The sequence below is a fragment of the Ochotona curzoniae genome, unplaced genomic scaffold (assembly GCF_017591425.1).
Source record: "Ochotona curzoniae isolate NIBS_2020 unplaced genomic scaffold, NIBS_Ocur_1.0 contig_1302, whole genome shotgun sequence".
Classification (NCBI taxonomy): Eukaryota; Metazoa; Chordata; class Mammalia; order Lagomorpha; family Ochotonidae; genus Ochotona; species Ochotona curzoniae.
Genome location: NW_024465035.1, coordinates 12,707,567 through 12,732,807, shown reverse-complemented (window position 1 = coordinate 12,732,807; position 25,241 = coordinate 12,707,567). Strand labels below are relative to the sequence as shown.

The 25,241-nt window shown below is 39.5% G+C and overlaps 1 protein-coding gene across 3 annotated transcripts; it reads left to right on the top strand.

Annotated features, from left to right (window-relative positions):
• Nucleotides 1-36: 36 nt before the first annotated feature.
• On the top strand, nt 37-25,241 carry AZI2 (5-azacytidine induced 2). Of its 3 annotated transcripts, none has more exons than XM_040963822.1 (8): nt 37-159; nt 8,753-8,973; nt 10,517-10,642; nt 11,005-11,104; nt 11,957-12,102; nt 13,949-14,007; nt 19,736-19,854; nt 21,892-25,241. In XM_040963822.1, exons 2-8 carry the CDS (start codon nt 8,758-8,760, stop codon nt 22,302-22,304), a joined length of 1,179 nt encoding a protein of 392 aa, XP_040819756.1. In that variant the 5' UTR covers nt 37-159; nt 8,753-8,757; the 3' UTR covers nt 22,305-25,241. The 3 variants fall into 3 exon arrangements, with proteins under 3 accessions (XP_040819756.1, XP_040819747.1, XP_040819737.1); XM_040963813.1 differs by lacking the exon at nt 37-159 and adding an exon at nt 249-837; XM_040963803.1 differs by lacking the exon at nt 37-159 and adding an exon at nt 7,893-8,210.

Sequence of the window (25,241 nt, the reverse complement as noted above, 5' to 3'; positions counted from 1 at the left end):
TGGACGTCCGTCTGCGGTGCACCGACAGCGGCTGCCTTCGCTGGGGAAGCGACACCGTCTTCGAGGAAACCGGAAGCCCCTGGTGACCCCCCGGCGACCCGGTTTGTTTTGTCTGTCGGTTCCCAGAACCTAGGGAAACGAAACTCGGCGGCCCTTGGGGTGAGTGCCTCGCTGGGGCCAGCCCGGGGGCTGGGGGTGCGGGCCAGGCCAAGGGGACCCCCGTCCGGAGAGGCGACGCCCGGGGTCCCCCCACCCCCGAGGACGCCCGAGCATCCCTTGTCCCTTGTAACCCCCTTTGCCCGGCCCCTCCTGGCCCTCCTCCTCCTCCTGCTCACCTCTGGGCCTGTTTTCTCTCTGTACTCTTACTCCTGTGTTTGGGTTCCTCGAGGTGTTTATTGTTACTGTGTGGGTCACTGGGGTGCCGTTTTAAAAGGCAAGAGAAGAAGGAACTGTATCCAGGACGGGGACATCGGGGGGCGGCTGGGGGGTCGGTGATCCCGAGACCCTCCTAGACTATAGACATGCCCATCCCCTTTTCCCATGCCCCTGGAGCCGGATTTTCGGTTACTTTTATGGAGTGAGTACTTTGGAGATAGGCTGAGACCCTCGGCCCTACACACAAGCAAGTCCGCTGTCCTTGGGTGTGCAAGCTGCCTGGTGCTGAAGTTCACACAGACGTGTGCTTGACCCTGGCCTCCTGCAGTGTAGACGTCTCCACTGGGCACGGTCTGAAGGCGCCATTGGAATTTCAGCTCCATAAAATTCCAGCCGTGTGGATTGGCCAGCCAATCTGGAAGTAGGAATGGGTGGCACGTGGCACGATGGTTTACGAAATAGGTTAGTTCAGCGTTTCTTGTACATGGCGAGCCGTTTGCCAGGACAGGGTTTTAATATTAAAGACACAACCGTGGAGAAACAGGAAATGGCAGTGGACGAGATCAGCACGCCAGGATCCGAGTGCTGAATTTTCTGCTTACTCATGTGACATGAGCAAGAAGTTGAACCTCTTCCTCATTTTTCCTGTCAGTCAAGTGGGGATAATGCTTGTTGGCGGGCACCAAGGTGTGGTTTGCAAGAGTTATGCTAAACACTGGCTGCCCGCTCTCTCAGCCCCCTCGCCTGGGTGTTCAGTTGCATTAAATCATTACTTTCAGGAAGAAAACCACTAGACTGCGTCATGCCTGTGCTGGCAGCCCTAAGATTCCCTGACAGTGAAAAGAATTTCTGAACTAAAGGGATCAGTGGAGGTCATGAAAATGAGAAAGTGACATTTTTCCGTACTGCGTGTCTGGTGCTGGGTACGTTTTTGGACAGTCAGTGAGCTGTGGGGCATTTGATTGCTAACACACGGATCAGTGTCTCGAAAGAGGCACTTGACCCTGTCTTTATGAACTGGTCGGTCCATCTCCCCCCCCCCCCCCCCCCCCATTGCTTCATCAAGAGTAGGGAAAGAGGAATGTTAGTCTAATTATCTACATGTTTCAGCTCAACTTCCGCAGTCACAAATGTCCCGGCCTTGTGGGAATAGAGAAGTGATGCAAGCCCTGAGGAAGCTCCACTCAGGAATCCACATCGCGCAGCCCGCAAGCCTACTGTGTGCACTTGCGTTCAGCCTCGAGCCTGGCACATACTGCCAGTGACTAGCGATATATTTGTTGACCTCTTTGAGTATTAATTGATAATTGTAATGGTGATAATATCTTTGTAGTGAAATTAATGTGTGTGCTGTAGCTTTTCTTCAGTTCCTAGCACAAGCATAAATTCACTTTTATTTGTTTAGATTTCAATTCTGTGTTTGGATTGAAATTTTTGCTTTCACGTGTTAAGAAAGTGGCATCCTAGTGATGCAGTCCAACCCAGGTGGGCAAATTTAGATTGAGAGAAGTGTACTAATCATCAAGGCGGCAAATTCTGTATCGGTTTCTTGCTTTCTGAATCCGAGGCCATGTTCTTCCTGCTATAGATATTGGCTGTGGCTGCATTCTTGTTAGGAAACACAACATCCACTTCAGGTGGCCTCCTGCAATGTTGTGTTAACAACACACAAAAAGGGTTATCTGTGCTCACCTCCCTGCTTTAGCACTGGCATGTTGCATAGCTGTGGGCAAGGTATTTAACTTTTCTAAAACTTTGTAAGTTCTAGTTCCAAAGGAAAAGGCATTGCGCGTGACAGGTTTGTGGAATGTGACAATAAACACGCTCTTCCTAGAAAAAGATGAATTAGTTTTCTAATGTCTCAAACCCTGGTTGTTTGCAGTGAATGAAGGGTTTGAGGGGGCTTTCGGATAGATTGTAGTGCATTGCCATTTAAAATGTAAATTAATTCTGGTTAATAATGTTCACATCTGCTTCCTTCCCCCCACCCTCAAATTTTACTGTTCTCTTTTCCATTCACCTTATCTGAAAACTTTCTGCATTATCGTTCTCGGGAACTAAACAACAGTACTTGTGACTATTTTTCACTTGAGTCCTTTCTAATTCTCTCTTTCTTTTTATGCATAGGTAAACTTCTAGAAATAAAGTTTGCCAGACATATAAAATGTTTTCATGACTGTGTAGCTATGTTACAGATGTACCGTATGTGATCCTCTAATGCTATTGAAATGGAATAATGAGATTACATTCTGTGCTAAAAATGTCCTCCTGTAAAATGTAGGTGATAACGTACTCATAGAATTACCCATGCCTGCAGCATCTCTAGGAATACTGATGATAGTCAGAATTTTGTAGTGGATCACGCAGTAGCTGTTTAGCATTGTTCCCTCTGGAGGACTAGTTCTCAAGTTGGAATGGCACTTCAAACCACCTCAGTTGCCTATTGGAACTTGCATCTCAGAGACTTTGATTTCCTTAGATCTGCCATAAAGCCTAACAGCTTGTATTTCTTTTTCATCAAAAAGAGAAAATTCATCCGTCTTCTATTTAGCTGCCCAGATGTCCAAAATAGCAGAGAGTGGGCCAGGCCAGAGATAGGAGGACAAAATTCAGTATGGTCTCCCAAATGCATAATAGGGGCCCAGTTGCTTGAGGAATCATCTGTTGGCTTCCAGCCTGTGCGTTAACAGCAAAGGAAACGAAAGTGAAAGATCCAGTAATTAGACTTCGGACTGCAGTCTAGGATGCGGGCATCTCAGGTGGAGTCTTACCTGCTGTGCAGTCCATCTTGGACTCAGAATTTCTGAACAGAACTGTAAACAGTTCTAGAGTATTTGGCTCACACCTTATCAGACACTGCTGAAGGCATCTTCAGCTTCTTGGAATATCCTGGAAAAGGCTTTTTTTTCTTTTTTAAACACAATGGAATACTTTCAATTTTCAATCACAGGGTTTTTTTCTTTTCCTTTCTTAGATTTATTTATTTTTATTGGAAAGACAGATTTACAGAGATGAGGAGAGACAGAAAGACCTTCTGTCCACTCTCCTCTTCTTTCTCAGGCCAGAAGCAGGGAGCTGGATGGGGCGTGGAGTAGCCAGCACATGAACTGGCTCCCATGTGGGATCCCAGCACTTGCAAGGTGAGAATTTAGCCATTGAGCCGTGAAACTGTACCACAGCTACAGGCTTACCACTCCATTATGAAAGGTAACAACATGTAGTAAGTAGAAAATTAAAAGCAAACCCTACTCTTCCTCAGGCGTATAGAAAAGGTTCTAAACAAGAATCAAAACCCAGAATGCCATTTTCAGTTATGGGTATATTTTTTTGTGCTCTTTGTATTATCACTGATCAGAGAAAAATGGTGTTTGTCACTTTGGAACTGACTTATTCCACTAAGCATATGGCTTCTAGTTGTGTTCAATTGGCTGCAAATGACAAACTTTCCTTCCTCTTTATGATAAATAGTACTCCACAGTAAATGTATACCACATGTTCTTACCCAGTCAGCTGTTGATGGGCAGTGGGTTGACTCAGGATCTTAGCTGTTATAAACTGAGCTGCTGAAAATGTGGGGGTACAGTTAACTCATATGCTGATTTCATTTCATTTGCATAAATTCCCAGGAGTAGGTACCTTTTTCCACACATCCTTGCCAGCATTTATTGCTTTCTGATTTCTGTACAATAAACATTCTGAGGTTAGATGAAACCTGATTGTGGTTCTTATTTACTTTTGCCTGATGGTTAATAATCCTGAGCACTTTTTCATATGCATGTTGACCATTTGAATTTCAGTTTTTGAAAAGCGCCAGTTCATATACTTTACCGATTTTGTTATTGTTGGGTTTCTTGAATTCAGATCCTGCATGATAATTCTCTGTCAATTGCATGGTTTGTGAGTATTTTCTCCCATTCTGTTGGCTGCTGCTTTACTTCATTGACAGTTGCCTTTGCAGCAGAGAAGCCTCTTAAGCTTGATATAATCACATTTGCTTATTTTTGCTTTGATTGTGTGTGCTTCTGGATCTTACAGAGAAGTCTTTGCCTATGTCTTGCAGAGTGTCTCTGATGTTTTCCTCTAGTAACTTGGTGTTTCAGGTTGTAAACATAGATCCTTGATCTATTTAGTGTTAATTTTTATGTAAGGCAGGGATCGATCTTACTTTATAATTCTGCACACGTTAATCCAGTTTCCCCACTACCATTTGTTAAAGAGACTGCCCTTTCTCCTGGATTGATTTCATTTAGCTTTAATGTCAACAGTTAGTTGGCTATAAATGTGTGAATTCATTTCTCAGATTTCTCTTCTGTTCCACTGATCTTCTCAACGTATGTCTCAGCACCAAGCTGTTTTTGAAGTCCGCGTTATGATGCCCCCAAGGATTATTTTTGTTGTTTAAGATTGCTCGAGTTATTTGGGGTCTCTTGTGTTTGTATGTGAGTTTGAGCATCGTTGCTACATCGAAGAAGGATAGTGCAGGTATTTTGAACAGGATAGCGTTGAACTGTAAATTGTTTTAGGTACTGTGGGCATTTTTATAGTATTCTACCAATCCACAAACATGGAAGGTTTTTCCATGTTTTGTTTTCTTGTGTTCTTCAATATTTTATAATTTTCATCTTAGAAATCCCGGCATCCTTGATTATGTTTATTCTAAGGTGTTTAAGAATGTTTTTTTGCAACTATTGTGCAGCTCCAGCTCTGTGTGAGCCTGTGTGACGAGGTGGTTCTGTCTGAAGGGTAAATCTGTTCTTCAGTGGCAGCATCGGGGACGGTGGCCTGGCAGGGACTGTGCAGTAAGCGCACACCCGCCAAGCCTCAAGCAGAGGCACAGCAGCAAAAGGGCAGAGCGTTCTGAGGAAGCTGGTGCTGGGAATCCTGCTGCTCCCCACGGTCAGGGCAAGACGGCCGGCTGAGAAGGGCTTCGTGTGACGGAGAATTCTGTGGCTGTGCAGTAGTGTGTGGCATTTGCTGGCCTGGGTGGGCTGTTGGAACCATTGTGGGCTAAGGTCAAGTGTTGATCAGCCTCAAGAGAGAGGTGAGCTGTGATTCCACTAACAACAGGCTGACGAGAGAGAATGTGCACCATGTCCAGCTTGGGTGTAAACCTGGACTCTCACCCACACTTAAGCACTGACCAGAGTCCACTGCTCGCACCTGGCAGACACCTATGGAGATCACTGAAGGAGCAGTCATTACACCAAGCCAGAAAGGCACAGTTCAGAAATAGGAGAAAACAAGTGCCTCCAGAAATACCTTGAAACAAATGCAGAAATACAAGAAAGCAGAACAAGGAAGACATTATGAACTCCCCATAAGGAACGCAATTTCACAGTATTACAAAGTGAATATGAAGGTTATTGACGAAACCCCTGAAAATGAATGGGAAAAGAAGGTTCCAGCGTTACTCAAGCAAACAGAAACAGATTCTTGATATAAATAAATTCAGACAGGATACATATTAACATTTTTGCTGGAAGATTGAGACTTCAAAGATAAATGAAAGTATCGGGAATGAAGAATTCAGTGCCATACAGAAAATACAACGGGAAACCTCAACAGGCTTGAGGAAGAAAGAATATCCAAAATAGAAGATAAAAACACGTCAAAAAAAGAAAAACACGTTGAAAAACAAAAACCTCAAAACAGTGTCCATGGGACATCACCAGATAAACAAACATAGCTATCCGCGGAATTCCTGAAGGCGTGGAGAGGGAGAGAATGGAAATTGCGTAAAGAAAGGGACATCCAAGAACAGCAAGCACACTGAGCTCCTGACAGGCATGGTCATTAACAACCTTCACTGCCACTTACTACGACCAAGTTTCAACAGTAAAACATTATGATTATAAAATGTGCAAGAGAGAAATGTCAGGTTCACTTCAGAGAACCCCCGATTCCTGCAGGATAGGAGAGAATGGAGACACATAGGATAATTTTTTTTGCTGTTCTTAGTGCATTGCCAAGTCATGTTTGTCATATATAGAACAAGTATAAATGTACAGAGCAGTAGCGTAAAATTACAAATGATGGCTTTTATATTTAGAGACCATATATACATACATATACAACTTTTTGATGGCTTACAAAACAAGGATGATAAATACAAATGTGTAAGCCAGTCTGATTACTTATTTTTTTTTAAAGATACTCTGTAAAATGTGGCACTGTCATCAGTGTACCTTGTTCTGTCTAAAGTATTTAGTAAACCCTTCCTAATTTGGTATTTCTTGGTAAATTTAAGATTTAATGAAAACTTGATTTGGGAGGGAGAAATAATCATACTTCAGGGTGCGTTTGCTGCGCACTAAGCATCTGCTTTGGCTAAGCTGCCTGAGTTGTTCAGATTGTTTTCTCATCTATGAAATGGGCTTAGCATAATTATCTATCTACTTGTTCTGAATTGGAATAATTAAATAATACTTTTACATGTTTAGCATATGATAGGTGGTTCCTTTGATTGTACTTATGTGTGTGTGATTCACATACTTTGATTTTGTAAGGCTTATTTACTTTCATGCCGATGCAATGGCTTAATGGATAAATCCTCACCTTGCAGGAGCTGGAATCCCATATGGGTGCTGGTTCATGTCCCGGCTATGCCAATTCCCGTTCAGATCAGCTCACCTCTGGACATTGTGGCCATTTGGGGAGTGACCCAGTGGCTAGAAGATCTTTTTGTCTGTCCTTATCTTTGTAACTTGACCTTTCCGATAAAAATAGATCTTTTTATTTATTAGTTGGGAAGCTAGACTTACAGAGGCAAAGGGGGAAAAGAGAAATCTTCCTTCAGATAGTTTTCTCCCAGTGCCTACAGGGGCAGCACTGCAATGGGCCGGAGCCAAGAGCCTGCATCTTCATCTAGATCACCCACATGGGCGGATCTGGGAGCCCCAGGCAGGGGTGGAGAGCCATCGGAGCCCAGGACACTTGGCCCAGCTCCTTGGGTCTGCTTATGCAGTGTGTGCCAGGTGCATGAGCCCCAGGGGTTGGGGGGCACCAGCAGGGTCTGTGAGCCCCAAGGGTGGGAGATACTGTAGGACCTGGGTATGTGAGCGCTGAGGGTTGGGGTGCCCAGCAGGACCTGGGGTGCCTGGCCTGGATCCTTGGGCCCACCTGCAAGCATTAGCCCTCACTGGAAAAGACTGAGCAGTGAACAATAGGCCCTGATGACATGGGGAATATGGCAGCCCATTGGTACTTGCAGAGCATATCTGGTCCATAGCGGAGGAAGGAGAACAGAATGATTTGGACAGCTACCCCTGCCAAATGAGGACAGCAAACATCTGGGCAAATGGAGACTCTTAAGGTCAGCTGCGTCAGCCTATGGACATTGGAGCTGCTTCTTCATCCTTGGATCAGTGAGATCGACAGCATTTCAGAACTATTGCAACCACCTGGGCAGAACCCTCAGTGTGTCCCACGGCAGCACCCTGGGGGTTATCAGGTGGCCATTCCCCATCCCCAGGTTCTGGGGTGGTTGGGAGGCTGGGTGTGGTTTTTCGCCTTATCTCCTTGCTCCCCCCAGAAACGGGAAGAAGAGAAAGAACATTCAGGAAGCAATGATTACACTCATTTTTCCCTAACTCTCAATCCTTCCAACCCTGATCAACTACGTAAACATCATCAAAAAACAAATGATAAAAGAAGAATCTGCCATACTATAGGTTGTATATATAGATACTATAGATATTGGACTTTTCTTGATGAATTGTGAAAGTTTCTACCAGAAGGATAAGAGCAGTACTGCATGGTTAGAAAATTTTAAAATGGTGTTGAGATTTGAATGGATGGCATGTTTCACCCACTCGGAATTGGCAATATACACATTGGTAAGTTTCTAGTTATTAACTCAGAAAAGCAACTGTGTAATCATAGAAGACAGACTTAAATATCGAAGCAAAAATGCTAGCGTATTAATGTTCATGTTTGAAATAAAGCAAACGAACTGTAGACGCACTGACCAACACAAGAAGGGAAATCTGAAGCTTTGGAGGAAGGCATGCAAAGTGAAACCGAGGTTCTGTGATCGAGTTGCTGCATGTCATCCTTCGGTAACTTCATTCCCTCTGCCTCAGTTTCCATCTGTTACTATCTACTCTGTGCATCAAGTCCACCGCTGCAGGACAGCGAGAGACCCGAACACTGAAGCCGTCCCCTGCTGCTCTCCCAGGTGCATGAGCAGGGAGCTGAGCCCAAGTGGTGCAGTGAGACCCAAGTTAGACGTCACTGTCACAGGCAGCAGTTGAACTCACTGTGCCACGATGTGGGCTCCAGGAATAGGAATTTTAAAGCATAGTCTCAATATTCATGTAACCTTTTTACTATTCATTTATTCAATGAGACGCTGGTGTTTTCTTTTCCTTGGAAATAGCTGCCATGGATGCACTTGTAGAAGATGATATCTGCATACTGAATCATGAAAAAGCCCAGAGAAGAGACCCCATGACTCCAGGCTCGATATATTCCGGAGATGAATCTGTTGCTTCCCATTTCGCCCTTGTCACTGCATATGAAGATATTAAAAAACGACTCAAAGATTCGGAGAAGGAGAACTCTTTGTTGAAGAAAAGAATAAGGTTTTTGGAAGAAAAGGTAATTTTGGCTTCTGCCTTCTTTGTGCTTTATGGAATAAGAATTATTTGATATTTCAAATACTTTTCTGTGTTGTCTTCCCTGGTTGTAACTAAATTTCCGGGAATAATTCACTGTTAATCTCAAAACCCTGGGTATTACAGTCGTGCTGTGTTTTATTACCATGTGCTTGGTGAATTTTGTAGAATGAAACTTGAAAGAATTATATTCCATATATTTTCCTTCCTGCTTTTTTCAGATTGCCTTACATAATTTATGTATTTTATTTAGAATTTTCAAATTAGCACAAAAAATTAGTGAAGACAGTTAAGTATAAAAGGAGAAAACTTCTGGAATAATATTCTAATAATCATAACAAGCAGCAGAATCTAATTTCTTCAACTTTCTTTGTTCTTTAATATACGTAGTTTTAGCTGATAAATTCTTTTCCTTTTTAATCTCTTCATGTGGCATGCTTTCACTCCTAAATATTATACAGTGTAAGTCATCAAATCTAGTTGGCTTTGTGTATTGTGTAGTCCTTCTCAGTCATGTTTGTCAGTGGCCAGAGCTGAGCCAATCCGAAGCCAGGAGCCAAGAGCTTCTTCGGGGTCTCCCACATGGGTGTAGCATCCCTAGGCTCTGGGCTTTCCTTGACTGCTTTTCCAGGCCACAAGCAGGGAGCTGGATGGAAAGCAGGGCCGCCAGGATTAGAACTGGCGCCCAAATGCAGGGCTAGGACTTTAGCCAGTAGGCTGTCGCACCGCACCCTATTTTGAGTTTTAATGTTTCATTTTTTTCACATCACTTTAGTGTATTCACATTTTATAAACAACAGTTTTCTGACAAGCAGTGAAGAAGATAGATTCTTGACGGCCAAGGAAATAAATTGTCCCATAAAAAATGATGAAATGAGTTCATTAGAGTTTGATTTCTTGAGGGGAGTCAGTTGTGAAAGTTGTCATTTCTTTGCATTCTATGAGTTTTCTGAACTATGGTACTGACGGCTAAGTGAGCATGTAACTGCTGTGGCGCTCGTCCATCCTGGAACTTGCCGGTACTGCAAGATCCCACGTTGCATTTCGAGTACGGTTAACACTGCAAAGTTTTGGTTGGCATGTGACCTCCTATCCCAGCAATGCTTATTATGAAATAATGTGTAAAATTACGTGAACTAATATGAGTGCTCTTTAAAAAGTAAGGTGTGCTTTGATACTTTCTCACATTGGAAATGAATTATGACTGACTGGGAAAACTGCGGTTTCAGAAGGATGTTGTACTGTGTTGTAGGATGAAGGACTGACGTGTTATCAAACAGACACTATGAAGTATAAAATAGTGACTAGAATAGAAAGCTTTTAAAGATAACTACACTCTTGCTTTCTTAATCAGCGAAGAGTAATTGAGTGCAAATGAAATGCTCATTTAATTATAGTCCAGTCTTAATGCTTGAATAACCGGTTGAAATAATGTGTGAGCCCATGAAAAGACTGGTTCTCTTGCTTGCTTGTTTTTTACTGTAGGAATAGTTCTGAAGCTTTCTCTTCCAATTTCTTCCCATTAGCTTCTAGGAGCTCGATGTGATGAAGAGACAAGTTGCGTGGGACGAGAACAAGTGAATAAGGCCTATCATGCCTATCGAGAGGTCTGCATTGACAGAGATAATTTGAAGAACCAATTGGATAAAATGGTAAGTTGACTTTGAAAGAGGGGTGTCTGTATGTTGCAAATAATTTTTCTCCTTCAAGAGGTCTAAAATTAGAAATGAAGTTGAGTATAAATACTTAGTATATGGTACTGTTTAGAATGTAAAATCCTTCTAATACCACTAACTTATTTTGGAAAATTACGGCATGGTAGAATCAGTTACTGTGCTTAACAAATGGTAAGGCGGTGAATGAGAGTGTCCCAAGCTAGAAAAAGGGATTCCTTTGAAAGAATTCGTTTTCTCACCTTGCCTTTAAAGTAGTTTTTTCAGTATCTACTTCAAAAGTAAGATATAAGCCTGTGGATTTGATTGAATGTAATTTGACATTTTCCCTGCTTAATTAGAATAAAGACAATTCTGAATCTCTGAAAGTATTGAATGAACAACTGCAGTCTAAAGAAGTAGAACTCCTCCAGCTAAGAACGGAAGTGGAAACTCAGCAGGGTATGCTACTTACTTGTCATAAACAGTAACACTAAAATAATATGCTTTTCCATTACATGTTATGCCCAGTATCAGTTTTCTATATCTGTATGCTAAGGCCTTTTTTTTTTTTTTAATGTTTGGGCTCATGTTAATTTTTTTTTTTGCTTTTACGTAATATCAAATTCTTTTTAACTTTTCCTTAGTTGTAAATGTTACTTTTCCTAAAGACAATTTGATGGTTTTTTTTTCTGAACGTCATGAAAAGGTGCAAATGAGATGCTGGGGTAGAAAGTTAGTTCTCTCAGAGGTCTTCTTTTAGGAAATAGAGTATTTTTTTTATAGTAGTGGAATTGGGCTTCTTGATAAATTAAGATACTAAGGTACTGTCTGCAGCTTAAAGCAGTATCCAGGTTTGTTGAATTTTACAGTGGAATAGTTATGGGAAAAAAATGATACAAATTGACACAATGTTCCAGGCATGTTAGAATTTATATACTCTGAAAAGACCAGAATTAGTTGGATCTTGGTTTCATATTTTATCACTGTCTAATCTTTATGCTTGCAAAACAGTATTAATCTACCTACATTTTTAGCTTATGCTTGTTTTATCAATATATTTTAAAATTGGAGATTGACAAATTTGTACCTTAAATGGAAAGGAATAATAGAGTGCTTAATATATTCAGCAAGATTGGTGGAATTCTTATTTTTATTAGTATAGAAATTTAAAAGTACTTCCTGGATTTAAAAATGTAATGATTACATATGTTTTATGTTTAATTTTTCTTTTACCTGCATTCTACTAGGATTGTTAGAATTGCAGTCAGTGTAGATGACGCAGCTAACAGTGTCTGTCCATCCCTGTTGTAGTGATGAGGAATTTAAATCCTCCATCAAACTGGGAGGTGGAGAAGATGAACTGTGACCTGAAAATCCACGGTTTGGAAAAAGAACTGGAGCTGATGAGGAAAGAATGCACTGATCTCAGAACTGAACTACAGAAGGCTAAGCAGACGGTACTACGGAAGAGGGAATTGACATCCAATATTCTGTTTCATGTTACATGGAATTTACGACTAGTAAACTGCTAACATAAATTGGGGCTACTTAGGGAATACTCACATTTGCTGAAAAACTTATCCTCCTCCTTTAATCTTTCTTCTAATTTAAATTACCTGTTACCTTTAAGCCTTATCACAGAATGATATAACTTTGCTTTTGAGAAAGACTGCTGTTTTCCCCACCAGTGTATTCCAGCACTGGTAAGGAGCTGTGCTTTCTAGTCCATGTTTCTCCGGGTTGTCACCGCCTAAAGGAGGAACTGTTTCCCCTTCTGACTGAAGTCCAGGTGTCTTTAGATAGAAGTGACACTTCTGTAAATTACAGTTCTTATCAGAAGGTAAGAGTGAGTCAAGTATTAAGAATTTTACAGCAGGCTACCTTGGTCTTAGACAAGTAGATTTCTCTGAACTAGGCAATGGGAAGTCTCTTCAGACCTTTCAGCCCTGATAAGGAAATGCTGAAAATTAGTTAACTTCTGTTAGAACTCTCCCTTTTTTCTCCAGTCTGCCTTCTGCAGTTGATTTTCCCAGCTCTGAACTTTGGCCACATTTCAGTTTTTTCAAAGCCATCAGGATTCTGTTCCAAAGCCTAGTTGCCATAGTCACAAGAGGCATCTTTTTAACTGATGTCTTTGCAAGGAAAATCTGCATTTGAAACTCTAAATTTAATTGAATATACCATCAACTTGAAATTATTTGATAGTTTGTCGTACTGTGCAGATATTTCATGGTTTAATAAAAAGTGTTGACCATAGAGTCATAAAAACCCAGCACAGTGCATTGTCGTGACTCTGCTCAGTAACTGTCGTGTAAGAACTGTTGTTTAGCTCTTTACAACTTCCTTCTGGAAGGTAGGCGTTATTTTCCCATGAAGATTAAATTAATGTATGTAAAAGTTAGGATTGTGCTCAAGGTGCAGTGTGTTCAGTGAGTTTGAACAGCTTGATTAGAGTAATTCAGAAAAGGATTGATTCTGTTTGTGTAAGACACAGGCTAAAATTTTTGATTTGAAATTTACTACTCTTTCCACTAGATGGTGCTAAGGAATAAATTTCCTTTCAGTTGATATGCAAGCAAATCATAGAAATAGAGATACAAAGAACTTTAAAAATGACATTTTGTTCCTTTAGACTCTATTTATTTTCATTTTATTTGAAAGGCAAAGAGAGATTTGTCTGTTGGTTTTCTCCCAAGATGCCTGTGCCATCCAGGCTAGGGCAGTCTGAGGCAAAGAGCCTGGAACTCGGTCCCTGTCCCCACGGGGAGAGCTGGGACCTGTTACCTGCTCGGATGTGCGTTTGCGAAGCACTGCAATGTGAAGTGGTGTTAGGACTCAAAACCCGGCACTTGGGTTGGGGATGCAGGCTTCCCAAGAGGCTGTGGTTGTGTCAAACTACCGTTCCTCTTTATTTAATTGATTTAATTATTTGCTTATATTATTACTCCTATGTGTTTGAGAGACAGAGCACGCTGGAATTCATTCAGCCATTCAAGGAATAGATAATAATGTGAATATTCTAAAAGACTTCAGATTAATACCTTCAGAAATGTACTTGTAAGATTTCAGGTTCTATAATATAAAATTCTAATTTTGCAGGAAAAAAAATTCAGATGTGTTAAGGAATTAGAAGTGATTTAGAAATATTTTATATGGTTTAAAAGTATTTCATGAAAATTTAGCCTAACTTTGCCCTATGCAATTATAGACATATTCTTAAAACTATGATATGTATCTGTGATAATAAAGACCTGAAAATAGACTGTACCAACTGTAACTTGCTGATTTCTTGCCCAATGACAGGCTCCGTCGGAGGAGGACAGCCTGAAGAGCAGCACTGTGCAGAGAGCCAGCGTGTCAAGGTAGGAGCATTCCTCCACGGCAGGGCAGGGCTGCGGACGTGACTTCAAACACAAAACAAGCACATACGCTGTGGGGACCAAATGGAACCCCTGGTCACAATGTATCTATAAAAAACATTGCATTGTTACTGATAGTAATCTTGAAATTTGGTAAAAAATGCATATTGTGATGCCTTAAAATTTCTTACCATTGAGTAATAATTTGCATAAGATGTTAGAGAAGAACTAGCTTTATGAAAATTTTCTGTTAGTGAAACCAGATTTTTATACATGAGAGTAAGTGTTATGAACATACAAAAATATCCCTTTGTCTTGACTCAAACCTAGACAACTTCAGTTATTTGGGGTAGTATGAATTTTAAGAGAATTTAGAGATTTTTTTTTCTCTTTTTTTTTAAGATATATTTGGAAGGCAGAGTTACAGAGATAGAGGGACTAAGGAAGGAGGGAGGGAATGAAAGAAGTGTCTTCCCTCTCCTGGTTCATTCCCGTAACAGCTGCAGTGGCCGAGGCTGGGCCTGACCCAAGGCAGGCGCTCACCTGGGTCTCCCCCAGGGGTGCAGGGGCCCATGCATTTGCCCATCCCCCCTGCTTTCCCAGATGTTATAGCAGGGATCCTGACCCGAAGTGGAATGGCCAGGACTCTAACCCGGGTAGGATGACCCTGCACATGGCGAGTTGATCCACTATCAATGCCAGCCACAAAAACACTGACCTCTTGTGGTGAGAACAGAAGTAGCTGCGCAGGTCACATACTGCAGCCTCACTGTTTTTCTCTCAAGTACAGATCATTTTGCTTAAGTAACAAGCTGGTTTCTTGTTTTTGTTTTCTAATATGGTAATTGTTTCTGCTGTGTTAGGATGAATATTAGCATCCAATACCCTGTTCAGTTGATTGGCTTCCAAAATTGTTTGATAAATAAAATGAATTGCCATAGGCCTATTCCTATCAAAAACCTGCTTCAAGGAAATGATAAATTAAGGAAAACAATTTGAAGAAATTATATACAGCTATTCTTTTAGATCAGAGGTTGGCAAACGTTTTCCATAAAGTGCCACCAATAAATAATAGGGTTTGTGTGCTGCCCATATAGCAATATCTGTTATAATTATTCAGCACTACTGTATAAACTACTTTTTTAAAAAAGTTTATTTATTTTTGTTTGCAATAGTTTATTTTTTAAAGATTTATTTGATAGGCAGTTAGAGCGAGACACAATGAGGAAGATCTTCGATCAGCTGGTTCACTCACCAAACGTCACAGTAGCCAAGGCTGGGGCAGACCAGAGCTGGGAGCCAAAAGTTCCCTCTAAGTCTCCTCTGTGGTATGGCAGGGGCAAAGTGTGGGTGATCCCAGCGTGCTAGCTAGCAGTTATGCATCCACTGGGATCCCATATGGGTGCTGCTTGTGTCCCACCTGCTCCACTTCCCTTCCAGCTCCCTGCTTGTGGTCTGGGAAAGCAGTAGAAGATGGCTAAAAACCTTGGGACCTTATACCTGTGTGGGAGACTGGAAAAAGGTCCTGGGTCCTGGCTTCAGATGGGCTCAGTTCCTTCCTTTCAGGCAGATGGAAGATCCCTCTCTCTGTAAATCTTTCTAATTAAGAAAAAAAAAAAAAACTTGGACCATCTTCTGCTTTCCCAGGTGAGCTTAGTCAGGAGCTGGATCTGAAAAGAGAGCAGCCAGGACTTGAGCCAGTGCTCACGTGGGATGCTGCTATGCCAGGCCGTGGCCTAACCCACTGTGCCATGATGCCATCCCCAGAATTTTCTCCAAGTTTTTATAGCAAAGAACTTTTTCCCTGTTTAAAATATATTTATACACACATATATATACACACATACATGCATGTATATACATATATGTAGAGAGAAAGAGTACATTTTCTGTGTAAACAATTTCTCAGTGTAATTTTCTGTCATCTGGGTTTTCCCCTATAACTGCTGTATTTGTCATTTTTATAAATCACTTCAAAATCAGTTGTGAAAGAAGCAGGGAACAGATAAATATATTAGACTCAGACTAGTTCAAATAAGGTGCCTATAATAAATAGCACACTGGAAGTAAGAATATATACATAACGGGGTTTCTGCTTGCATTCACGGGGATTGTATAATTTGGATTGCTGCCATGGAAATTTGTCTTGATCCTTAAAAGAATAGCTGTTTGAAAGCATCAGATAACTAGCAGCTAAGAGAAGAGTGTCTGAGCTAGGACTGAGAGAGGCTCAAGGCCCAGGAAGGTGACCCCAGTGTCAGACTGGAGCTACAACTGCAGCATCTAAGTACCAGTTTTGAATTCTTTAATACTCAAAATCCTAACATATAAAGCCTTGGTTTAGAAAATATAAAAGAGCTTTAATGTTATTCAAACTTTTTAATGTTTTTTTCTGGTAATTATAAATTTAAGTTAATGATAAGCATTTTTAAATGAATAAAACAGAATAGTACATAACAGAATAGATTACATATCATAAAGTCAAGTATGGTTTGCTGTAACTTTGCTTTGGCTTGCTGTGTAAAATGATTGCTTATGGGGCTTTCAGTTCAGAACATTTAAAGACATGTAAGGAATCAAAGTTACAGTACATCACATTTGTAAATCTATAGTTCTGGGCTAGTAATATTTCATCCTTTTAGCTCATCCTTGGCACAGGTGGGGGAATGTCTGGCCTGTCCAAGGCAGTTGCAGGAGGGACCTGAAATTCAGCTGACCTATAACTGGATAGTTTTTAAGTTACTTTTTGGATGGCCCACAGATGGTGTTACAAATATCTAAAAGGCCCTTAGGAGAAAATCTGCTCCCCATCCCTAGTAGGGAGATAGAATAGGTCAGTAATTTTCAAATGTTAAAGATACACTGCTGAAGTAGAAACTCAGATTTCCCTTAGATGAAGCGCTTCCTTTCTGTGTTTCAGAGCTGAGTGTATAGTGTCAGTTAAGAAAACAGCTTTTACATAGTTTTACTTTGAAAGTGGGACATGGCAGCCCTTGGAGATGTAGACAGGCTGTATTATTACATCCATAGGTCAGATGTGAAATTGTTATACTGGAGCTGAGATGACGTTGGCAGCATTTTTTAACTGCTAAATGAATGATGATTATATGAAATGTATACCCCAAATTGGCAGTGCTCAGTCAGTTGATTGAATAGGTAAAAGACATCTCTGAAATGCTGCATAGTAAAATGGAATGAAAACCTGAATCTGTTTTATCACGTGTAAAAAGAAGTTATGTACTTCGCCACTTCAGTGTGCGATTGTGGTTGAAGGGCCTAACACCTCTTTGAAGCACAGCCATTTTTATATCATTGTACTTTATAAAATTCCCCTTTGGAGCACTTTAGTGTTGAATTTCATTATTCAAGTACTATTAATATTCTTTATAGACATATATAAAATTGGCATTTTGCTTCTGCATCATTGAAACCAAAAATAATTCGGAACTCGGGTACATGTGCAATCTATGTGTAATCTCAAAAATATTAGATAAACAGGGTTCATTGGAAATTGGAGGGAGGACAACCTGCCTTTCCAGTCTCACTTTAGTTTAAATATTTTGTTCAAGTAGATCAAATTCTTTAGAAAAAGATTGCTTTTTTGTTTGAAAGGCAGAGGTACAAAGAGAAGGGAAATCAGAGGTCTTGCCTGCACTGATTCTCTCCCCAGATGGCCACAATGACCAGAGCTGACGTGCAGCTGGGAGCCAGGAGCTGCCTCAGTTCTCCCACATAGGTGTGGGTGCCCAAGGGCTTCGAGCCATCCTCACTGTTTTCCCAGGCCATTAGAGCGGGAGCAGCAAGGACACACACCTGTGCCCATGTGGGATGCTGGCACTGCAGGCGGAGGCTTCACCTTCCACATTATGGTTCTGGTCCTAGAATTATATTCTCTCTATGCACTTCAACACCACAGTCCTTTAGTATTCACTGTGAAGTAGCTAACAGTAACTGCCATGACTTTTCTATCCACAAGAGGGAGAACTGTACTTAGTAATAATTTTACATTTTATACCTTGTTTTCAGTGCAGCTGAAATTAAGAGTAAGATGCAGAGATTACGTATTTGTTAAACTTGATGACATAGTTTCAGCCTAACTTATTATTTAAGTCTTGAATTGAAAAATGTGTTAAAGACGCTGTATTTTCATATAATTGTTTATTTTGCATGTGTCACTGTTTTTAATGATTAGATCTATGTGGTATTTCAGTAACCAAACAGTACCATTGGTTTTGGCTTTTATTTCATATAAACCAGGTAATGATTCACTGTCTTGCCTCATTAATAAACTGTTCTTAGCTATCATACCATGACTACACCTAGTAGCCTAGGTACAGTATTTCTGCTGACGGCTGTATAATGTGAGGTATTCTCTGGTACGCACACTGAATGCCCAGAGTTGCTCCAAGGAACCAGCCAGCAACTGTCCTCATGCTTCGGACAGGTTCCCATGTGGAACTTTCATTATGGCAAACATCCTGAATGTTTCATGGTGAAGTAAAAGTGGCTAGCTAATTTTGGTGTGTTATTTTTACACCTACCAGAAACCTGCAAAAATCTGTGTGAGTTTAATGCACCATAGTAGGTTAATAACTGAACAGACTGGAAGGAAATAGATATTTTTTTTAAAGCAGGGTAAAGTTCATCCCGCTGCTTAATATAAAAGAATTATAATCTGAGTGGAATGGTGATACTTTGACCAGAAGGACAATCTCACATAATTCAGAATAATTATTTTGGAATCTATCTGTTGCTTGTTATTGGGATGTTACCTTTAAATTTCAAGAGTGCTACCCTTTGAATCTTGTTTATAGTTAGACAAAAACGGGGGCATGTTTGGTTTGCTTTCTGTACTACTATGCGTACAGCAGTCTCTTACAGAGGCAGTAATGGCTGGCTGACCAGAACAGTTGTTCTTACATTTAATGCTTCAGATATTCCTGTACAACAAAGGAGAATATACTGAACATTTTAGTTATCCAGTTGGCAGTAAAGGATCTGAAGAAAAAAAATTAAAAATATCCAAATAATGTTTAGTAGAGAATAAAACAGGAAATTTGCTGTAAAGTAACTAAGTAGTGTCTCTAGCAGTTCAGGTAAAACACCTTTCATTGTAAACCCTGAGATGTATTTTTGAAGTTTTGTTGCTTCTGTTTCATGTAATCCTTCCCTAGCTTCTTTTTCCTTATCAGGAAATCATCTGGCTCTTCCTGTCTCGTGCTGTCATGTCACGTTGGTTTAGAACCAACAATATGCGACAGCCCAGTCAAACATAAAGAATGTAATTCACGAAACCTAAAGCTTAATGTGGATGGGATACACTCAGCAATTGATACATCATTTCAGTTTACGATGTCAAATATCAACAGTAGAAATTTAGAATCCATATATGAATGAATATAACGTGATTCTTGACCAGACTTGCAAATGAAGAGCAGAATCCTTACTACCTACTAATTATGCTAACATCCCTCAACATTACAGCATTGTAATTTTCATAAGAGACCTGTGAGAAACTCGCCGGTTAGAATGTTTCCTTTCATTTTAATCCTTTTAATGGATTATACTTAATTGCTAGAAATTAGGACAGTGTTATTCTTAGATCTTTTCACTCTAATATCTGTCTTAAAAATTCTCCAACTGTTATCTATCCAGACTGAGCCAAAGAATAGATCTGCTTAATTCCCTTTTATCCATGAAAACGAAAAACTAGAAAAAATTTTTATTTCAGTGACAATATGCAGCACGCATACTGGGAACTGAAGAGAGAAATGACGAATCTGTACCTGGTGACTCAGGTACAAGCTGAGCTGCTGAGGAAGCTGAAAGCCCCCGCTGCAGCCAGGAAAGGTAAGGCACGAATGCAGCCCAGATGCTCAGGGAGCAGCGCAGTGTTTCTTATCAGAATTTCATCAGCTAAGTTTGATAAGCCGAAGTACATTTAGTTCACAGTCCACCCGTTTTCTGCTCTGGCTTCAGTCTCATACTGGTCAACTTCACACATAAAGGTGTTGCTGATGTGTTTTTTTCTTCACTACTGTATTCTTTTCCCCTTGTGGCTTTTCTCAGCCAAGTGTTGCTTATGAGTATAAGGCTGAGGTGTTAAGTTTGTTCTAGTTGACCTTTTACCACAACTACTTCATATCTTTAAGGGGAAAAAAAAAAGACACCATGAACCTTTTTTCATTATATTGCTACAGAGTACAACAAAGATGTAGCTTTCTCAGTTTATCAGAAAGGGAAAAAAATTTGATTGTTAGTGACAAAAATTTATAAAAACTGCAAAAGATACTTACCAGAGGAGTGTCTAAGTGCTTTCCCTGTGTCTTTTTTAAACTAAACTGAAATTTTGACTACTTTGCCTTTTATACCTAACTGCTTGCCTAATTAGGCAAACTGTTGGCTTTTGTGTTAGCTAAGAGTAGATGCTTTCACCAAAGCTCTTTACCTTACAGGAAAATCTGTGTGTATTTGGTATAATATAAATGGTTTACTTCTTTAGAATTGCATATTATAAGTTTGAATGCTTTGAAATTTTTTTAAAGAAATGTGATTTCTTGAAAAAAAGACACATAAAATTATTTGTATTCCAAACTTAGAGCACAAGGAAATGTGGTGGAAATATTGCACAGTGGAAGCCTGAAGCCTGTCTCTGAAGAATGGAATACTTAGAACTAGGCACAAATAGTGTGTCAACAAGGCAAGCTCAGGTGGTGGTTCGCGTTGCCCTTTGGTTTTCCAGTGGTCAAGATTATGTATAAGAAGAGTATAAGCTAAAGATAGGAATAAAACTTTAAGTCAGTTAATTTTAAAAAGTAAATTTTCAATATGATTGTTTATGTAACAAATATAGCTTGATGAAAGGACAATGCTCTTGGCATAGTAAGATGACCTACCGGTGGTCATCCTTTAGTTCCTGCTAATGATTTATTTTATGCTGTGGTCCTTAAATGTCCTAGCACATTTCTTAGAACAATGGTAGGCTAAAGGTAACCACTTCTTACTACAGAATTCACTGCTTTGACAAGTAGAGATGAGATTGAATCAGCATTTTGCCAGAAATTGAGCATCATTGTTCCCAGTTCTTCTCCGTCTGCTCTACTCCCTGTCCCATGTGATTTTGATATGGTCAAGCTTTAGTTGCACTTTGCTTAGCTCAAGGATACATTTCTTTTTACCTTAGATTGTGTTAGGATGAATCCTTGATGATAACATACACTTATTCTGGGTGTGGCTTTAAAGCAGTCTTTTTTTTTCTAAGCCATTATGTATGCAATTTTTTTTAACTTGACCTGTATTATGGCCATGTATAATTTACATGTGCCTATTATATGTGTGTTTTGTAAAAAAAAAAAAAATAGGCTTATGTTACAATTTTTTTAAACTGCTTTGTGCATAAAACTGTTAAAACTGGATTTGTTCTCACTAATTGAAAATTACTTTTCTAGAAATAATTTTTGAATCACCTGTAGACAAATGTTTCAATAAGCTGAAGTGTATATTTAAAATTTTTTCAAAATTAACATCCTTAGTGTTCACTGACACCTAAAAATAGTCTTTTAGCCTTTTCTAGCCATTTTATGAGCCAAGAAGAGGATGTTGTATTTTAGCTGCCAGTTTTGAACTTGTAAAAATACACAGTTCTGCATCTTTGAATAACTTACAGGACAGGATTACTGCAATTATATTACAGAAAAGGAAAAGTGAGACTTAACCTCACATTGTAGGCAAATAACTGTTAAGGATCATACCTGAGATGATCATTTATCCCGCAGTCATGGCACCCCTGTGCTTGCAGTGGGGCTTAGACAAATTAGTGAAGTGTTAGAGTATTTTATGATCACAAATGTAGTGAAAACTGACATTAACCTATTCGTTGTTTTTTAGCCTATGGCCCAACAGCCTGCACTGAAGACTTTGGGAAGGACAGCACAAAACTCCACTTGACAAATTTTACTGCATCATACAAAAGACACGCCCCTCTCTCACCAACTAGCAGAGCTGTCTGTCAAAGTACATCTCCCCCTTTTCCAGGAGATACAAAGATTTTATCAGAGAAAGCACTTCTGCAATCATGGACAGATAATGACAGATCCATTCCTAATGATGGTACAAACTTTCAGGAACCCAACTCTTACAGCAGAAGTTCTCTAGAAGATAATTCTTGGGTGTTTCCAAGCCCTCCGAAATCAAGTGAGACAGCATTTGGGGAGAGTAAAAGTAAAACTTCGCCTTTGCCCAATCTGCCATCACTGCATTACTTGGATCAACATAATCAAAACTGCCTCTATAAGAATTAATTCTGAAGAGATTGTTGATTTATCATGAGGATGCTGTATCTCTTGGTAGCTCTCCCCAGAAGTTATTTCACAGAGTGGATTGTGACCGTCTTCAGTGTATATACATTTGAACACATCCTATTTGATATTATGCACTTGATTTACCAATGTGAAAGAAGAGCCTTCCAGCTTCATAGTCAGAATCAGATGTATGCCACACTCCCAACTGAAGGTGTGTTGCAGAAAGACAAGTCTGGCTTTCATAACAACTGTAAAATTTTGCTTCTCAAAAATATGGTTTAGCAAAGTGTATAAAATATTCAAATATCCATTTGTGAAAGTCAAAAAGCACTAATACAAGAGAAAAAACAAACTTGTATGTTTCAGGCTGCATAAAAAGCTCATATGGCAGTGTGAGTAAGTTTCTGTTGACTTTTTAACGCATAGATTTGGGAAATTATTACAGTGGAATAAAAGTATACGCTGCTGCATCAATAATGCTGTTATGTTTCAAAGTGTAAGATATGATAGGTGTAGTCAGTGTTATTTGTTGATACAATGTTATTTGTTGATACAATTGTAATTTTAGAATTACAATTTGAATTTTAAGACTTGAGGTAACTTGCTCAGAGGCCAATTCTGTCTCAGTGCGCTCCTCCAGCCCTAACTAGGGGGAAGAGAGCAATGATGAAGTGTAAGAACTGTGTGATATACGAATAAACTATGACAATATATATTATTCAATTAGAATTAGAAAGACCATCACACAGATCCGTCTGTCGTTTCAGTGTCTGTAATGAAAATGGGTGTGTCATGTTTTTCAAAGGGAATACAGCTCCTGATTACTTGGAACAGCTTACAAATTTTATACTTTGGCTCGATGTATAATCTACTTATCGATAAAGTGATTTTTAACTAGTTGAATTAGGAATTTTTGTTCTAGCACCAAATTTTATAATGTATTGATAATAGTCCAGTAGTGAAATGTCCCCCACCTCTTACATTCTGTGTGGCAAATCAAATTCCTTGTAAAAAAGGAAATTTAAAAATGTGGCTTCACTTGGAAATTTATCTAAATTCAAATAACGTTATTAAGAATGAGTAATACACTACTTACATCTTTTTCCTGGAATAAAGTATTTCATGTTGTGAGACTTTACCCTTTCTGATAGTTTCTTGTATTTTGAACTCTGATATCTAAGATGTCTTGTATCACTGTAGCATACATACAGTGTTCACCATTCACTAGAGATTTCTGCCTTTGTATTATCTTACTTATTCAAGCTTCTGTGATTAATGGAATTGGTTTCAGATGCTGGAATTTATTCTGACCAATGAACATAGCAGACTCAAGGGAATAGAGCCTCCTGCCAAGTGACAGCATAGAACCCAATACGCATGAAACAAATGTTAGAGTCCAGGCTTTAGCTAAAGAGACCAACTACCTGTGTAATGACAGAGCAGCAGGAGCTGTTCCTCATGTGGCCGCATGGGCATGCATGATACAGCTCACTGGTGTGCCTTTATTAAAACCAAGACTAGGAATTTTTCCTTGGTAAAGTTGTCTTACGAGATAATGACACGATTAATATTTTGAACAATGCAAAAAGATTAAAATTTTTATTTGACGTTTAAGTGGATATGAAATATTCCTTCTATATTCCAATATCTGCTTGCTTTTAGTTAATTTGATACAGCAGACATGTAACCAATTTGTTTTGAGTGAATTATTTTCTACCTAAAATAACAGTGATGATAGCTGCCAAACCAGGTATATTGCAAAGGCAATGACTGTTTAAAAAAACTGACATTGCAAATATTTATGGGAAACCATGATATTTTAATACATGTATTCATCTTGTAAAATGTTCAAACACATGTTCTCAACATTTATTATTTCTTTATAGTGAAGAGATTCAACAACTTTTTTCCTGTTTTGAACATGTATATGGTAGGGAGCATGAGAACATATTTTATCTAACTATAACTGCATTAAATAACCTTTCCCCATCCATCTCTTCCCAGGCTATGGCAGCCAGTATTCTACTGTGTGAGAAATTCTCGACAATTTAAAGTGCTAGATAAATTGTGTTAACACTTTGGAAAGATTACCCCAAAATTATTGCCCAGTAAGAAATTCTTAAATCTATACTTGACTATATCTGTTTTAGGTAAGATTTTTTTAAAAATTGATACGGAGTGGTCTACTGATAGTTTATAATGTGAATGTACTTAAAAATGAAAATTTTGTTGACATTTATATTTACTAAAACTGGATACAGTGAGCTTTCTTTGAAAATTTTTTTTCTAAGAACCCAAATCAGCACCATTGTAATGCACAAATAAAAAGACAACAGAACTAAAATAACAAAACCTTCCTCTCAAACCCTCACTGGCTGAAGTGTGTTTGTCTAGGGCTTGTCCCATCCCATAGACGTGTGCTTGGGTTTGATACCCAGTTCTAACTCTTGTGTAAACAGAGTGGTGATGACTCAAATAGTGTGGATTCCTGCCATTCACGGGGAAGACCTGAATTGTGTCCTGGCCCCTGTCCCAGCCACAGCTGTTGGCATTGGGAGGAAGGAACCAGCAGACTGAGTTCTTGTTTCTTCTATTTCTGCCCTCAAGTAACAAAAAATACATCATGAAAAATTTACATTTCTAAAAGTAACACTGAGTTGTTGCCAACAGACCTGAATCTACTGAGCACAGCCATAGCTCTGACCCATTACAAAACCAAAATGAGTAGGGAAAAAGACCTCAAAGAGCTGAGATATGACAACAAAGTAATGATGTCATCCAGACAGGCCACTTAAAGGGAAGCTTAATAACTTAAAAGACCATCGCTGGTCACTAACAGGGAACAAAAGCAAAGCGACCAGTACAAAAAGTACCAGACTTACTATGAAAACTTGTGTTCATTTGGAAAGCTGTGATGTATGGTTTAATTTGACCTCA